This window comes from Tyto alba, unplaced genomic scaffold, assembly GCF_018691265.1.
Source record: "Tyto alba isolate M040663 unplaced genomic scaffold, T.alba_DEE_v4.0 Super-Scaffold_9, whole genome shotgun sequence".
In the NCBI taxonomy this organism is placed as follows: domain Eukaryota; kingdom Metazoa; phylum Chordata; class Aves; order Strigiformes; family Tytonidae; genus Tyto; species Tyto alba.
This window is the reverse complement of record NW_024881330.1, coordinates 39,238,057-39,255,988: the sequence shown is the minus strand read 5'-3', so window position 1 is coordinate 39,255,988 and position 17,932 is coordinate 39,238,057. Positions and strand designations below refer to the sequence as shown.

Sequence of the window (17,932 nt, the reverse complement as noted above, 5' to 3'; positions counted from 1 at the left end):
TATATCAATTTCTACACTCCTGTGAATTTTAACCAGCTCTTGGTTATTATTCAAGCCTTTTTTAAAAAAAAAAAAAAAACAAAAACCTGTGATTTAATTAGGGCTGGGTCTAAACTGGTGCATTTCTTTCAGGCTTTGGAGCTTACTTCTGAGATGCATTTCTGTGTCTACCACCCTGAAAATCCTCTCTGAGGGTTCCACTAGGGGGGCTAATATAAGCAGCCTGGTATGGGTAGAGATTAAATCTCACTTTGCAGTTCATTAGCTCATATAACATTTCCTAACATGAGTTAATATGATGGTTTTATCTGTGGGTTGCTTTTTCTCGTTCTATTTTTCCCTGAGGTATGCTCTAACATAATTGTTGTTAGTGAAAGCTTTGCATGTTTTTTCATACAGTTTTCAAGCCACGTTTATGGAATTAACAGGAGCTAGAATAATAATGTGTTCAGTCTTAGATATTATTACCTAGGTATTTAGGAGGTATCTATAAAAGAGGTTAGAGAACAGTGGCAATCAGACTGTACTAATTCTATTCTTACTCTCAATGTCACCCCACTGAAATCTTGAACTAGTTATTTTTATTTCCATGTGACAGTTTGTCTGTCTAACACTGACAAGTTATGGTAAAAGCAAATAAAAGTAGTTATTTAGAAAATGCAAAAACAAATAACACAATGTCAAGTTTACAGAAATATAATAGTTTCATGCATGTGTTATTTTCATCATGCATGGAGGGCAAGTAATGATTCAGTAGAGAATACGTAATTCTTATAGATTGCAATGCATTGTTGGAATTAAAATGCCTTCTCTGTGTCTATTGCCACAAGTAAATGGAAATAACACTCTCATTATGTGCCTTCTCATCTAATAAGGAGGGAAAAATAAAATCTTTTGGCATTCTACTAACAAAGGACATCTTTCATAATTGCAGTATAAGCAGTGGAAGAATTTTAAAAGGAACATTAGCATAAAAAATGGACAATATTTGCAATATTCTGCTGTTCTGAAAGGGGTTTACTTTGGTAACCCCTGCATGCATAATCAGTTTCCTTGGGAATCAGAAACGTTCCCAAGGTCCTTGTCACATGCCAGAGATTTACATTGGCTCTAGTCACTGGCAGAAATTTCTTTCATTCTTTCTTCTGATTTTTTCATCACCAGCTTCCAAAGTAGTACGTGCAACTCAGTGAAGTCATTACCTGATGGATACCTTCAAGAAACACTTTGGGTTACAAGACACCATCAAACCTGGATTTCTTTGCTATATCAAAAGTGATGAAATACTGTGTCTTCTGGAAGTAGCCCTGAAATTATCCTTAAAACTGACAAGTTAAGGTAAAAGCAAATAAAAGTAGTTATTTAGAAAATATAAAAGCAAATAACACAAAGTCAGGCTTACAGAAATGAAGGAAGGTCATCTTTCTGTCTGCTTATTGTAAAATTAGATGTAAAGGGTTTTCTCACTCACTGTTATTCAGCTGACAAGCTAATTAATCATTAATCTAACTATGAGAACTTTGGCCCCATTTTTAGGAGAACTTTCATTTTCTTTACCACTGGAGGAAAATTAGATCTAGAAAAAGTCTTGCTTGTTTATCCAGTTCTTTTCTGGTGATTTTGTTAACAGTCTACTCAGATGTAGATCTCCTTCCTCTCCCTCTTCCTTCTTACCACCCTCATCCCCTTTACCTTCCATCATTTTTCTCTCTAACTTTCAAGGTTTAAAGTTGGCTTTAATTTATACTATTGATTTTCACTGTATTCAGTTGAATCATTAACAGGCAATTAATTTATTGCAAGATAAAACACTGTGGTCTAGCCAGTGATGTTTAAACACTGTGTTCAGTGTTTTTACATATTGAGACTTTCATTTTATTTGAAATATAAAACTTAGGTATCTATTAGACAATAGACAACCATATACATAAGGACTAATGCTTGAGGTTTATTTCTTTCTCTTGTGTGAGTGAAGAAGAAAGGTTCCCAGATCCTTTCTGTGGACATAACTCATCTGGAGCACCAATATCCCAACCTAGTCTGTGAGGGATGCTCTGACAACATTACCGTTAGGCTACCAGAGTATCTAGATGAAATTATGTGACCTACAATATTATACAGGAGTCTGGATTTTTGTTTCAAATAATCCATCTTTCTGTTCTCAAAACAGAAGATATTTTTTTGTAAAAGTCTTAGAGCAAAAACAAAAGAGGGAGAATAAGCCATAACTAAGCTAAAGAGGGAGACTGGGAGAGAGAACGTGCGATGCTCTCGCTTGTTTTTCTCAACCCTAACAGAGCCGGGACACACTGACAGCATAACACATCAGTCCTCCCTCTTAACTGGCAAAGTCCTTTTGGGAAACTGGGCAATACGGGTAATTATATGTTTATGCTGCTGGAGAAATAAATTCCCAGACCAAGTGCAGGCAACAGTTGTTCTGATCTTGGCCCGGGAAAATCAGATTATCAAATAAATTTTTTAATTTAAAGACAAAGGGACACTGTGGAAACCAGGATTTGAGAACAGCAGACACAGGGTAGGACTTCAAAAAGCAAAGTAACAGGTATAGTCTTTCCCTGCATGCTGCTCTCCCCTCCCAGTGCTAGGTAAATAGCATTCAAGAGGAATTATCTACTGCAGTATTAGCCAACAACAACCTCTATCTATTTTAAGAATAGACATTTATTTTATTATTTCTGCTCACTTGTTTCTCCCCAATCAATATAAAGCAAAAGTAAGCTCCTGTCACCCACTTTTTGAGTCCTTAACACATTTTAAGGCCTATCAGAGTTGTAGCCTCTGGGTGCTCTCCACTACAGCTGTAAATGGTACAGTTGGACCAGATTGGCTCTGGGATGTGCTGATTAAACTGGTAGAAAATTCCCCTAAAGCCTGATTTTTTTTTCAAGTCAAAGCCAATTGGGTTTAGGAAGATGAAGGAAAAAAAAAAAATGCTTAGACAACACAGTGTGCTTCAGGCATTGCTGCTACTGTATCCTACTATGTTTTCTGGATATTTTTCCAGTTGCTTGTCTGCTTTTATGGTTTTAGATTTCTAAGTACTTTAAGGCTGAGGATGGAACTGAAGTAGTTAATGCCTCAAGCATTCACCGAAGGAACGAACTCTTCGCCTACAGAAGCGCAGAGTGCATTGAAGGGCTCAGGGCTCCGCTGCCTTGTGGTTATATTGCCAAGGTATTGAATGTACTGCACTGAACTGCTAAGGAGGGCTGCTAAATATTGGCTTTATTGCATAAGCCTGATACTTTGTACAAACGATGCAGGCCCTGCTAGCGACTATACCCTCGAAGAAGAGCTAAAAGATTGATAAGAGAGAAACATGCTGTCCCAGCAGGAGCCAAAGGCTGGATGATTGCCAAAGCAGAATGGAGACTGTGGTAGCTGGGGGAAAGGTAAAGGTGGCAGGAAGAGATCACAACCACCGACTCAGTTGGTTGAAAGGGTTATAATGCATACCATCCCCCCTCAACACATGAGCAGAACCCGTGCTCCACCTTTTCCTCGCCTCTCATGCAAATGAGCTCATGGAAAACCTGCCTCTCTTCATCTAGTATGCAAATCATCAGGTAAGATAAACTTGAAAGATGACAGCAAATGTTGCTGGGTGTGCACCCACCACCCAAGATTACCTGACCTGAGACAACACTGGAATCTGGGGTGGTGATTTCTTTGACTCTCTCTCCTTTCTTTTCTTTTAATTCCTTTTTTTTTCTTTCTTACAGATTTTTCAATAAGAGACCACATCACTTACTACTCTCTGGGCTATCCAGTCTGGGTTGTAACAGGCTCCTACTGCTACAACTATAAATTGTTGTGCATTTCATCATTTAGTTCTAGAATTGAGAACATACATTTGAGACTGTCTCTTCTTTAATTCAAAAAATTACAATTGCTTATAATTATATGGTTTTATAATACATTTCTAATAAAATGTATACAATCAAGCAGTTATAGTAAATAATTATGTACAGTCATATAACTGGACAACTATATACAATGGTCTATATACAATAGTATATAGTATATAATCATGCAGTTATAGTGAATGGTTATTATTATACCACAACTATATACTACTGTTACTCTTGATCCTGGTTCCTTGTCATTGTCTTGAAATACATGGAGTTATAATTTCTTTATATCTGATAATTGTATTTCTATCTTGATGACTCATGTATACACACAGATCCTGGGATAATATCCTATTTCTCTTATGTATCTCCCATTCTGATTTAACTCTTTTCTAGTCTTTAATGGAAGAAAAGGTCTTTACAGTCCCCTTCGCAGAGTATTAAAAATGTTAGTGGCAAGTAGGTTGCTAAGAAGATGAACTACTCATGTTTCATCCTTTCCTCAGAATTTGTTAGCTCTCCTGAAAATGCTAGTCAGGAGATAGTGCAAATTGGGATGTTTCGTAATTTAATGTATTTTTACCTTTTACTCAGTAAATTTACTCTTGCTATGCAGTTTTCATTTTATACATTAAATTTAAAGATACCTTGTCAAGCTTTGTATCGTACACCCTTTTTGTACATACACATTCAGTTTTAAAAGTTTCTTGTCCTTTCATACTCCCTCAATCTTTGTGGGAAATTGGGTAATAGTGAAATATCTTGCAGAAAACAGGGGTTGTGTTCACTAAGTTACACTTCTGAAGTACCACAGAGATAGATGGGAAATAATATTCTTCAGCTGTCATCGGCAAAAAAAGAAGTAAAGAAAAAGCCATATTCAGTGAGATGACAGTCTGGGTGGACTGGGTGTGTACAAAGAAGGACATGAAGCACACTTGTCTTAACTTTTTGATGGGAGGTAATCTTCCAAATCTAGTTTACCTGTAATGTTGCCTACATCCTCTGGGAGCCAGGACTACTGAATGTTTATTTAGTTTATTTGGATGGTCTTATGTTGTTGTAATGAGACCTGTACAAAACTCTGTGTAGTAGCTTAACAGTGATAAGTGTCCTGTTGTACACCTGATCTTGAAGATCAATCTGATAGCCTAGGGCACTGCTTCATGTAATCTTAAATATGCGGTACACACTCACGTGTCTCCTTTGAACCAGTGGAACTTCAGTATTTGAAGCAAATAGATAGGAAAGTAATCACATACTGTGAGAGCGTATTTAAAGGCCACCGCTGATGACGACAAAGCCAAGCAGAAAGGTTTAAATCAAAATTATCTAAATCAGCAATTTTAATCAAAAATATTTCAGTCTGCAGACAATAACCTTGATTTAACTAATCACTTCTAATTTTATTTTGTATTTGTCCTTGTTTTCCTAAGGAAAGGTTAATGCACATTAACTGCTAATTATTGGAATACATTAATTTGCAGGTAAATATACATTTTACACTCAGTTTGGTTCTTATTTCTAATAGGATATATTCTAGCAATATTCATTTATTAAAGCAATTATATGTCACAGCATATATTTTCTCAGATGATTAGTTTTTTAATTTCTTACATGTTTTTGTAGTTTCTTACAGTTTAATGACGAACAATTATATAATCTAATTTCACTTCTATTAAACTAGGCATTTATAATTCATGCAGATGTCCATAGCTTAAGCCTAGAGATTATAGTTAGGCTAAAACGTTTAGGTCCTCTAGAGACTGTACTGCCTCCACAGGAGGAAAATAACAGAGACTACAACTTCATTTCTACCTAAGGCTATCAGCAGAAAATAAATTATACATCAAAAGCCTTAATGATAGCATCATATAAATGTACCCATGTTCCACTAATAAATATCCCTTTGCGCACTCCACACTAAAGTCTCTGCCAACTTAGTCTAAGTGACAATTGTTTCCCATACCCGGACCCTGCTCATTGCTATGATTCGGAGAATGTGAGCAACATTTATCAGCTAGTCATTGAAGAAATAAGGGGGTTGATATGAAAATACTGGAGGTTCTGAAAATGCTGCATGGTTGCTTCCAAAGACTTATAGCTCAGTGTCCAAACGGAAACCAGTAAAAAGTGATGTTCCTCGGGGGTCTGGCGATGTGCGCTTGCAGGCCAGAAAGTCAGTCGTTCCCTGGGCTGCATCACAAGAAATGTGGCCAGCAGGTCGAGGTGATTCTGCCCCCCCTACTCCACTCATAAGATTTCACCTGGAGTCCTGCATCCAGCTCTGGGGTCCCCAGCACAAGAAAGATATGAATCTGTTTGAGCAGGTCCAAGGGAGGGCCATGAGAATGATTGGAGGGCTGAGAGGATTGGAGTTACTTAGCTCCTGGGAGACCTTATAGTTGCCTTTCAGTAGAAAAAGGGACCTTATAAGAAAGGTGGAGAGAGGCTTTTTACTGTGGTCTGTAGTGAGAGGACATGGGGCAGTGGTTTTAAACTGAAAGAGGGTAGGTTTAGATTGGACATAAGGAAGAATTTTTTTATGATGAGAACAGGTTGCCCAGAGCAGTTGTGGCTGCCCCCTCCCTGGAAGTGTTCAAGGCCAGGTTGGATGGGGCTTTGAGCAACCTGATATAGTGAGAGAGGTTCCTGCCCATGGCAGATGCGGGGGATGAGGGGAGGGGTGTTGGACTAGATGACCTTTAAAGGTCCCTTTCAACCCAAAACATTCTGTGATTCAGTGATTCGGTTAAATATCTGAGTATTTTATGTATTGCTTATTCTCTCCAGAGAAAGGCGTGTACCCTAACCACTGTGTAGCTGGATGGAAGCAGGTGACAACAGACTCTTCACACAGTTTCCCACTTGATTTTCTGCAGAACAGCACTCACAAGTGTCTTCTGAGACAGTTTACTAGATTGGGCTCTGCAGGCAAGACAGGCAGTCTGCTGTAGATTACAGGGATTCCAGAAGGCTTCCATGCCTTGAAACTCAATATAGCCAACACAAATCCACCTTGGCATCTAAATTGTTCTCTGGTTCAAGCCAGAGGCTCCCACTTATACTTCCAGGTGCTAGTGACCTTTGATGCTTTGGACATCCTGTTCCAACCTCTTCATTGGTCCCTTTGGATGATTAGTGAAACCCAAGATGAGCAAATTAAGTACCTTCCAGCTCATTTGCATCACATTTTCTTCAGCTATCAGGGAGCACACATTTAAGTCCATCACTTGGTGCCAAGCCAATAGCCAACATTTCCAATATCAAGGAACCGGGTAGAACACATCAGTCATCTCACTGCAAATTGACAATTAACATGATGGCTAGACGGGTTCACATGAGCATAACGTTAGTAATTAAACAGCAGCTGGGTTAATCAAGATAGCAAAAGTAATTTGTTGGAATAAATATTTTATTAGTATGCCCATCAATAAAGCAAAAGAAGAGGTTTTAATTAATACATTTATAAAAATATTCACATTGTGGTGGCTGTAACTCTGTTTAAGGATCTGGAAACAGGTCTCATCTGTAGAAGGCTATATTCTCACTTTATCACTTCATGTTAATTGTACTGTGGATATTGATTACCCAACTATAATTATTAGTACGTTAGTTGCTGTCTGCCTCTGAACAACCATATCTGACAATTGATGTTAAAGGGCTCTTTTTCCTCTTTGTTGCTTTATTCTTTCAGAAACGTTCATTCTGCCATTCAAATACAGAAATATATTCTTGGAATATAGTGGGTTATGATACCTCCCAGAGTGGTTAGAGACCTGATCTTTCTTTTTCCTCAAGAAAGACCATGAAAATGAGAGGGGGTGAATATATTTTTTTATTTCTCCTGGTATTAATAACTAAACAGATGGGGGAAACTGGTACATTTTAAACAAGTATATGCCATAAACACAACAGGTGGCAGTGATTTCTATCTGACTGGGGAATATTTGTCTATTAGTGCTGAGAAATACAAAGAAATACTGAGGATCAGAGAGAGGCTGCTGATTTTGCAAGGTCATAGATTAGACAAAGTATGTTTCAAACACTGAAGAGAGTGGGAAAAGATTTGCTTTATAGAGATTGTCTGTTGAAAGAGTAAGATTGAAGCAGTTAGGACTGTTAAAACAATCACGTTTGCCATGCCCCATACCTTTTTGGAGGGAAGACCTCTTAGAGTATTTTTCCATGTTGCTTACTTCAGTGTGTCGGGTGGTTTACCACACAGTAGAGTAAAAGTATCATTTGTCTTTACCCACCTGTCCAACATCTTGAGATATGTGTGAGAAATATACTGGAAGCCCTCATGGATAGACGTTTTATATAATATGCATGGATATGGAGCACACATGTACATATAAATAAGGAATTGGATTTACAAAAATAAAGTGAATTTGATACAGAATACTAATAAGAATTAAAAAGGAAGAAATACACAATTGGTAAATGGTGAATAATTCTAAATATTTGATCTTCCTTCACAAACGTTTAACCCACAAGCTGTACTGCAATTCACTTTTATCATGTGCATTATTTACTTAGTAGTTTTGCTCTTCAAAATATTTCAGTCACATTTAGGGAAAAGAAAAAAACCCAAGTGACTTACACAGTCAAATTGCACAACACAAACGGTGAACAGGAAATATTGTAAATAAACAGGTGACATTCCTTCATGAAAAGTCACCTGTTTTCTGGTGGTTTTGTGGTACTAATGCAATATGTTTTTTAAGCTGTATGTACTGTTCAGGTGGCACAAGTGATATACCTCAAGTACGATTGGGTTTTTGATCCCTTGGAAGTCTTTATATCATATTGCTTCAGTTGTCATGCCCGAAAGGTGCTCTGAAATGTGAAGTTTAGGGAAGAAACGTGCTTAATCTGTCAAGGAGTCTATAAGCCAGTGCCGATCCTGGGGGTGCAGGGGAGAAGAACCACAAGATCCCATTTTCATTAATAGCGAGAGGCTGGACTCCTCTGACCTGCCCTCACAGTCTTCAGCAGGCAAACGTGGGCCCGCATGGAGCCGGCCAGTCCCACCGTGGCCCTAGGTCCCTTCCAGCTGCCGACACCGTGACACCGGGCACAGCGAGGCTTGGTAGCTCAGGCACAGCTTGGTCCTAACCACCTCCAGCAAGAGCCTCCTCCAGAGCTGGTTTGCATTTAGCTGGCTCAGAGCATCAGAACAACAGAGCGGTGTTCCACCTGAGAGAAGCTGCGGCGATACCGCCCCAGTAAATTGGACCCCCCCCCAAAAAAAGCCAAGGGAGCTGCTGATACTGCGGTCTGCTTAGGGATTAAGTTGGATTAAACTCACTTTCCTGAAACACCAGTGAGGTGAATGCCCTGGAGAGGAAGCCCCGACAGGACTGTGCCACCGCGCTGTGACAGCTCTCATTCACAAGCAACCCAGCTTTAGCATACTGTAGCTTAATTCTCCATAGGGAAGATTAATCCCTTGGAGGAGGATTAAGATACAGTGAACTAAGGCCACTTTATTTTTGAATGAGAAAGGCCACACAGGGATTTGATGTACTTTATCTTAAGTGCGTTGATTTCACAGCTTTAGTTAATTCATCTTAACTTCCCTGCATTCCCTTGTGTGGACAAGCTTTTTGTCTGCAGAGAGGCTCTTGGAGATGCTTGTAAAGCTCCTCGTGCAGCCCAACCAGAAAGCAGGTTGAAATGATTTCTGTGCCTCTGAAGGAGCTTATACCTGTCTAGATACTATTAAGTTACCTCTTTCTCAGATAGTTGATCCGTGACACCCTTAGAAGAACTATTTTAATTATTTTTTTTTGAATGGACCACAGAAGAAAGGAGTTTTCTTAAACTAATCTCTGGGTTATTTTAGAAATCTCTCATGAACAGTCTTTTCAGGGCTTTCAGGTATCACAAATTGTGTACAGCTGCACAAACAATATTTTCTCAAGCACGGACATGTCTGGGCAGTGCAATTTAATAGGTTTCCTTGCCCAGTGGGATTTTCTTCTTCTTTGGCGGTGATCATAAGAAAACATCTTTTTCTATATGGAAAGCAGATGAGTGGAGTTTCTATTCCCTGATACCAAAGATCTTAATCCCTTCCTCTCAGTGGCACAAGTGACACAGATCTGGGTTGAGAAGGGTGTTTTTGTGGGAGCTGCTGTTAAAATAATGGCATGATTTTGCTGATATTTTCCTTTTGGGTAAATGAGTCTGCTCATTTCTTGCGTAGTTAATGTGATTTACTGACAGGCCCTTCTGATAAGGTGTTTCCTGATGCTGATGAATCATAACCCAGTTTTATTGTTCAGCTACATCATGACACTTCACATATCAAATTAAACTTTTGCTGAACAGTTCTGCACTGGAGCACTTTATGCAACACAAAAAAACATCTCTTGTGGATTCCAAGCAAGCTTTACTGTGACTTAATTCTGTAGCAGTCAATAAATATTTGATTTTTTTAATATGTAAATTAGACGCTATGGGGCCCCACATTCATGTGGACTAAGTCATGTGAGAACAGAGGTGCTGAACAAAGGAATGTAAGTAATAGCTGAACATCAAGGTCTTTTCCACCAGCATTACTCAATAGAAGTATTCATCAGTACTGGTGTCAGTGGGACTGGGAAAAGATTTTAAAATATAACGCCACATAAGTAAAAGAGATAAAGTATCTTTAAATGAGATGTTTGTGACCATTTGCATACAGGAAATGGAAGCAAATATTTTTTAAATTTATCTGTGATACCTGTATTTATATACCATTGTACTAAAAGCTTAATAAGTGTTCAATTTGTTCTAATGATTGCTTTTCCTCTTCTTTCATACAGCTGATTGGATTTGTGTATGCCTGTTACGTGATCAGTATTTTCATGGAGGAGGAGGACAGCTGTAAGTACTGATACACACCTCTCCATCTCTGGAGCCACAGTACATGGGGTGAGACTTAGTCTTGCATTAACTACCAAGGCAAAGAACAAAGTTTTAAAAATGACAGAACCTTGCATTCATGTACACAACCAATTGTGTTGAAAGACATATTTATTTAGGTACTATCACCTTATCTGGATGTCAGGGCTGTACTTATGAAACTTATTCAGAGAGATTTGTGAACTGCTTGCATGAGCCAGTCACACTGCTGAAAATCATGTGATACACGTTGCATATATATACATTTATGTAAGTCTTTATGTATGTATATTTAAATTTGAATCAAAGCCTTTGAAGCCATTTAGTCTGTTTTTCCAGATGACAGCTTTATCATCAGTAAAGTTGATGAAGATGACAGATCAAGCCACTTACAGTGTGCAGTATCACTCTAATCGATAATTAGATAGACCTGTTCAACACTTACAAGTAACTAGACCATGCATCTAAAATGCTGACCCCATGTTCTTAACCTGCCTTAATCAATAAAACTCTTATATACATACTCATATTGTTCAAAAAGTTTGAAAATGTGCACACCTTTAAAAAATTATTTATCAAAAGTCATTAAATGGGCATTGGAAAAATCTGAATATGCTGAACATTTTGGTAGGATGCTGTGTGAAAAGAGATTGTGAGAATTGCCGAACAAGGTTGCCATACCCATGACTAGCACAGCAATTGGTAAAAGCAGTAGTGAGAATAGAATAATATTGAATGAGCAAAGAGAAGCAAATACAAGAACAAGTCTATTTTAAAAAGGGACAACATATAATCATGTCAGTTGCTTCCTCTCATGTATAAGGAGTTAAGTAGTAAAATGTCTATCACTAGGGAAAAAAAAAAAAAAGGAATAAATGTCAACACCATTTTATGGCTATAGGATTAACAATACACAACCAAATATTTATTCATAAACCTTAACATAGTTTTTTTTGTTTGTTCACAGAATAGCACTAGTGGGTGAAATGAATATAGTAGAAAAAAAAATCATTCTGTTTGCAGGAAAGCGTTGATAATACCTGGAAAAGCTTATTGAAAACATAATTCAGGTAATTCCTGATTGCAATGGAAAAGCAGGCTTTTTGACTGAAAACACTGTGAAGGACCATAATCAAAATACTTTTCCATTGCTACAAACTGTACAAAGTTTGGTTCTCTATCGTAATGCAGTAGACATTAGTGTCAAATCTGTTTTAGCACTTTCATTTAGATTTCTAATAGAACAGAAATATATCAAAGAGATTCTCGGACAAAACTGAGTGGGAAGGCATCATAAGCGTGTTGTGCACAGTGTAATGTGAAAAAGTGCAAGGTGCCTGGACAAAGGCTGGTGCTGTAAAGGAGAAATACAAACACTTGGAGAAGCAAGGTGAAATGCAGGTCTTGAGGAGGAGGAAAAGCCCAGACAGCGCCAGTCGTCTGGAATTACCAGTTAGTCAGGAACCAGTAGCACAAGGTAACAGCAGAGGATAAGCACAGCAGCAAGGTGGCTGTATGATTTGGGATGTATAGAGTTTTTGGCCAGTGGAATCCAGAGACTATTCCTTTCCGTATGGCTGTGGTAAGTTATGACGGTAGCTAGGGCTTCATACGGATATCTGGAAACTTTGTTTATGAGACAATTACTAACTAAACTCCTGGAATAGGAAGGCTTCATTAAATGATTGGGAAGGCCAGCAGGCCGATAAGGAAGACACAAGCTGCAGTGCTTTTAAAAGAGTAATAGTGTGTGTACAGGCACACCCACATGCAAACACAGATATATCTGTACCTAGGAAGGCAGACTCTTCACTTTTTACACAAGTACATTATATTCTTGTTGGGTTTGTTTGGTCCTTTATAGTGTGCTTCACACATGGGTGTTTTATGCACATGTAAAAGACAAAACTCCCATCAAAGAATACATGCTCATGGAAAATGCAGTCACCTGCTAAAGAGTATGTGTGGTTTATATTTGGGGCCTCACAAGAGGGTTACTGTCTAGTTAAGGGCCTGTTTACTTAGAAAATATGTCTACTTCAGAAGAGTTGGGGCAAGGTCTGTCTTTGACATCCAAGTCCTGATCCCCTTTCTTCTGACTGCGAGCCCACCTTACTGTCTTTTGAGAGTTTTCTGCCGTATGATACCGATGGAAACTTAAACCACAGAATGGAGAACAGCTAACATATTTATTAACTAGTAAAACACATCGAGTGCCAAGGTGATCCAGTATATAAAACTAACCCAGTGCCCATTATCCACAAAGGAATCAGGTATTTGTGTTTAATTTTCACTTGTCCTCTAGAACTGCCGATGGCAATTTGGTGTTTCGTTACAAGTGAAAATCTTCTCACTCATCTCGGAAAGCACGGTGTAATTTAACTGAGTGTCCTTCATTAGGAGCGAGCAAGTTTCCCATTTTCACTTGAACCTTTGCATATAATCTTCCAGACTCTTGTGTGAGCAGATATTTTTAGTTAGAGGAGAAAGACCTGGGGCAGGGGCAAGAGCAGTGCTGGAAGTGGAGCAAAGAAGCAGAATAGATACAGCTAGGAGATGTTACAACCAACGGAGGGAAATAATTTCTGATTTGTTATTTTTTTGTTCCCTTCTAAGGTCCTGAATCCAATCAAAAGCAACTAAATAGCCCTTTTCTATCTCAGTTTCTGCTAATTTCTGTCTTAACGCCCATTTGTGTTTTAGAATCCTCTATGGTTATGGATACATACATTAAAGTCAAATGTTAACTCATTCGTAGCAATCCCACAGATAAGTTTTAAATGAAGAAATGTCTGTGTAAGGCACAGTGGGAAAATGGTTTGGTTTGTTAATTAGCTGAGAACAGGACTCATTCTGGAAAAATTCACGTTGTCAACTTGCAGCACAATGCGCAAAAACTTATTTAAGAGAGAAGTACAGTGGTGCTTCAGAACAGTCATGTTAAAAGTAGACAGTGATTACATTAGGATAAAAGTCCAAGAAACTGCAGCAAAAGAGCAGTTTTATGCATTTTGATATGATGCAGCAGATTCTTTTCTCAGGCAGATGTAGCTATTCTATCATATTTTTGCAGTAGTTTGCACAGAATAAATCCTCAGCCATCTGAGAATCAAAGTCTCCCTAATTAAATATACTCTGCAATATTCAGTGCATCTAGTTAACCCCAGTTCTTGGTCTGAAACCAGTCAGGCAGACTTAAAAATTAATAATAGCTGCCTGTTTAGCCTCTGTGCAGTGCTTAAATGGATTTTGAGCCTGACATTTCAGCTGATGGACACTTTTTGAACAGTAGTAATGCTTGAGGAAACATTTATTCCCAGTTATTGCTCACCTTACCTACGTTTCAGACTGTAGTTAACTTTTACTTAGAAGGAAGATGATAGGAGGTCAAAAGGAATGAAAAAGAAGACATGTAAAGGCACAGTGCTGTAGTGGGGTTAATACCTTCCATCATTCATCCTAATGAAAAAGTCTATTTATATCCTTTCCCTTCATTTTTTTCATTTCTTTCTTTGTAGATCTATCAATCTATATAATCCCTTTTGTAGGAACAGAATATGTGAAATCTGTAATCATAAAAGCCTGTCACTATCCTGTTTGTGAATCATTTTCTCGTAAAAATGAACTCAGAAGCTTGTTACCACCTTGTCAGAGATACTGAATGGTTTTAATGAAGGGGAATCTGGAGACTAGGCAAAATACGTTGTTAAAATCATTCTTACATTTCTAAATAGTGTCTGGACTTTTTTAAGAAACAGTTGATAGCACTATTGCTGCTAAATTCTAGTTCATAAATATGGCATTGACACGTCAGAAGTGATAGTTCTGTACTGTATGTGAATTTGTGGAGTGGAAGCTGAGTTGCATACAAATTGCATAAGGAAAAAAAGTTAAATCGGAGGGGAATATTTGCCACAAAATTACAATTGTGGTGTCAGCATTTATTACAAAAACAAGCCTGAAGCACCAAAAGGTCAACCCAAGGAAGCTCAAATCTCTTCTGTGCATGAGGAAAAACAAAGGAAAGGGCTTCCATTCATAATCAAAAGAAGCTTTATCCCCTAAGTGAAACCACAAGGACAAAATTAATAAACAAAAAATTATATTTTTTTTCTCTTTATGCTAGTTGTATTCAGACCTCAGCTGTACTTTCAGAACAAAGCGGAAGATGAATCTATTTTTAAAAAAGAAGAGATTCCTCATACTGTAGTATATCAATAGGAACCTCCATATGCCATCATTAGACAAATATTAAGTAAAACAAGTTACATTATTACCACTGCTGAAAAACTACTGCATTGCCTTATCTGACATATGGCATTACATTTATGCACACCATTGAGCATCTGTTGGTAGTAATAAAACAAGAAAGAAAGAATTTTTTCCTCACATTTAATTTAATATTTGTAATTACACAGTAGGTCCAGCAGTGATAATTTCTTATAAATATGCTATTTTTTTCAAAATGAATGAATAACTAGGAATAGTTAATATTAGCAACAGACACATATATGTTAGTATGTGTGATTTCCTTTACATATAAATGTACAAGTTTCCCTAACTAAGGAGTAATAGGGAGCCCACTACTAATATCTTTACATCAATTGCAATTGCCCATGTAGTTGAGTCTATTTACCTTCTAGAAAAGAGAATTTTTATCATAAAATGGTTAATATAAAGGATGACCAAGAAGGAGAATACTGCACTACACTTCTGTTGGGCTATACAAGAATCAGACATCCCCAGACAATGACTACCCTAAATTACTTCACTGAAAATGAGGACTTACGGAACTTTCCGAACAGTAGCCAGCAGCACAGATCACCCATCACTGTGCTTTAGCAGTCTCTACTCTTACCTTTAATGATTTGAGATATTGAAACAAAAATGTGTTGTTACTGACCAACAGATGAATATGATTGACATAGAATTTTAAAATTATAAGTTTTACTGACTGGCACAGAAACAGCACTGTAGCTGCCAGGTTGACAGCATTCTCCTGGTTTTGGCATTTCTGTAAGATGGCAGTGACTATCAGTATTTTTGGAAGGCTTGAAAAGCAGTTTGCATCTTTCTGTTCATCTGGACAAGCAACCCAAACCCCTGGAAATTTTGTTATACCAGTTTTGGTAAAACCACAGCATGAGTTATTTTCGCCAAGCATAGACTACGTAATGGATCCATAACAAAAATGTATTGTGTAAGAGTTCTTTCAGATGAACAGTTTTCTAAAAAGTCTAACATAGCTGTTCTCAAATGTGGTCTGTGACTTCTGGAAAGCCAGGCAGCCCGGCCAATGCCATGAAACTTCTGGCTGATGGTAGGTGGTTCCTGCTGCTCGTTGCGCGGAGGTGCTGCCCACGTTCCAGGGTGGCTGGTGCCAGGGAGTGACTGGTTCCCTGCTGGCAGCTGCCCCCATCGCCTTGCAGACGCCCACCATGAGCAGAAGGAGAGGACGAAGTGCGATCAGAAATAGCACCAGGAGTATCCAGGGGGGTCTCTCAGTTCAGCTGTGGCCCGGACCCTTCCCACCAAACATTTAATGGAGACAAATGTCAAGTTTCTGTAGACTTGAGAGGTCTGTCCAGCTGGAGTTTGTTCATCTCATCTACTTACTATCCTACTTATACCTGACTCCACTTTCTTCCACACTGGAATTATAAAGGATAAACCTGTTATCCTTTATACAACAACATTGTACGGTCTTACAGTCCCACTGGTGTCATCCTATTTATCATTATCCTTAATGTGTGAATTAGCTGAAAACGCATGCTCACTCCTACCCTAAACTAATGCAATGAATTCTAAAGTATTTAATGAAGGAACAAATACAGCAGCTACATCATACTATTTAAATTACCACTACATACTATTTCAATTTTTCTCTTTCTTTCTTATTTTTCTTTTTTTTTTTTTTTTATATTAACTTATCATACATTGCCTGAGCAAGCATTTGTTCTAGTTCCTATGGAAACATGTGCATAGATATAATGCACACAACCAAGGCTAAAACCTCTGAGGTGGTGTAAAATAAAAGCAGTTAAAGAATATAAATGCTAAATACTAGAAAAAATCTTGATCCTAGGTAAGCCAGTGGCAAAAAAAAAAAAAAAAAAAAAAAAAAAAAAATGCAGCAGAGGCATGATTCCCTATTCCTTTTTTTCTGCTTAAAAACCATAGATGAATAATCCGTCACAGGAAAACAACTCAAAAAAAAACATACCCATGCTTTTACATTCCCTTAGCAAAATGGACAAAATAGTCTTCATTTCCAGTTGTAATCTCCATGGACTATCACAGAACACCTTGTCCTAACTGAGAGATTGTCTTTAAATAATAGATAGCATACAGTATATGAAAAGGGAAGTATTGGCTGTAGAATATTTCTAGCAGCAGCAGAGGTTATCTGTGTGACAGTACCGTACATTCCATGTGGAATGCAACATGTAATGCTTATCCAGATAGGGTGTAGACAAAGTGTGAGGAATTGGCATAATCTAAATTACATGTGTAAACTAATTAATTCCAGTTTTTCATTGATAGAACATAGCTTACTATAAGGTGTGAATCAAATAACTTGAAGAAATCCCCCTTGAGTTTCTATACCACTCGAGTAAAATATTTTAGGCTTTCTTTAATAAAGAATTCATTTCTTATTGTAGGATTGCCTCTTATTTCCTATTCCTGGACCAAGTTCAATTATGACTTTCAGCTCAGACTAGCTTGCCTGCCAGTAGATATGAAGATAATAGTGAAGATGCCATTTCCATGCATGCCAGCATCTCACTTATTTTCATTAAGGAAAAGGGTAAATCAATCAAATTATGAGTTCCTCCAGTGCCTTCCCACAATTCCTCCCATAAGCACAAGACAGAAATTTTTTCTTGAAATTCAGTAGGAAAGGATCACCTCATGCACTTTAGCACAAAGAATTATTATTGGATATTCCCCAGAATATTAGTAGCAAAGAGCAGTAGTGGTGAACACAGCACACGGCTTTAAAATGTTCCTGTGTGGGTGAGAAAAACCCAAGCACCCGGAGCCAGCTGCCTGGTGCTACAGATAGCTCAGCAGATGATACATACTCTAATTCATACATCAAAACGACACTTGGTCATTTCAATCACGTCAGAGTTATCCATCCATTCTTTTTTGTACAAAGT

The 17,932-nt window shown here is 37.9% G+C and overlaps 1 protein-coding gene across 3 annotated transcripts in view; it reads left to right on the top strand.

Annotated features, from left to right (window-relative positions):
* The window catches only part of NKAIN3 (sodium/potassium transporting ATPase interacting 3), a 379,046-nt gene that overhangs the window by 343,297 nt on the left and 17,817 nt on the right, over positions 1 to 17,932 (top strand). For 2 of the 3 annotated variants that reach the window (XM_042786216.1, XM_042786215.1), the window contains exon 5: positions 10,691 to 10,751. In XM_042786216.1, coding sequence (XP_042642150.1) covers positions 10,691 to 10,751 — 61 coding nt within the window. Of the gene's footprint in view, positions 1 to 10,690; positions 10,800 to 17,932 lie in introns of all 3 variants that reach the window. The other variant, XM_042786217.1, reaches the window with a different exon arrangement.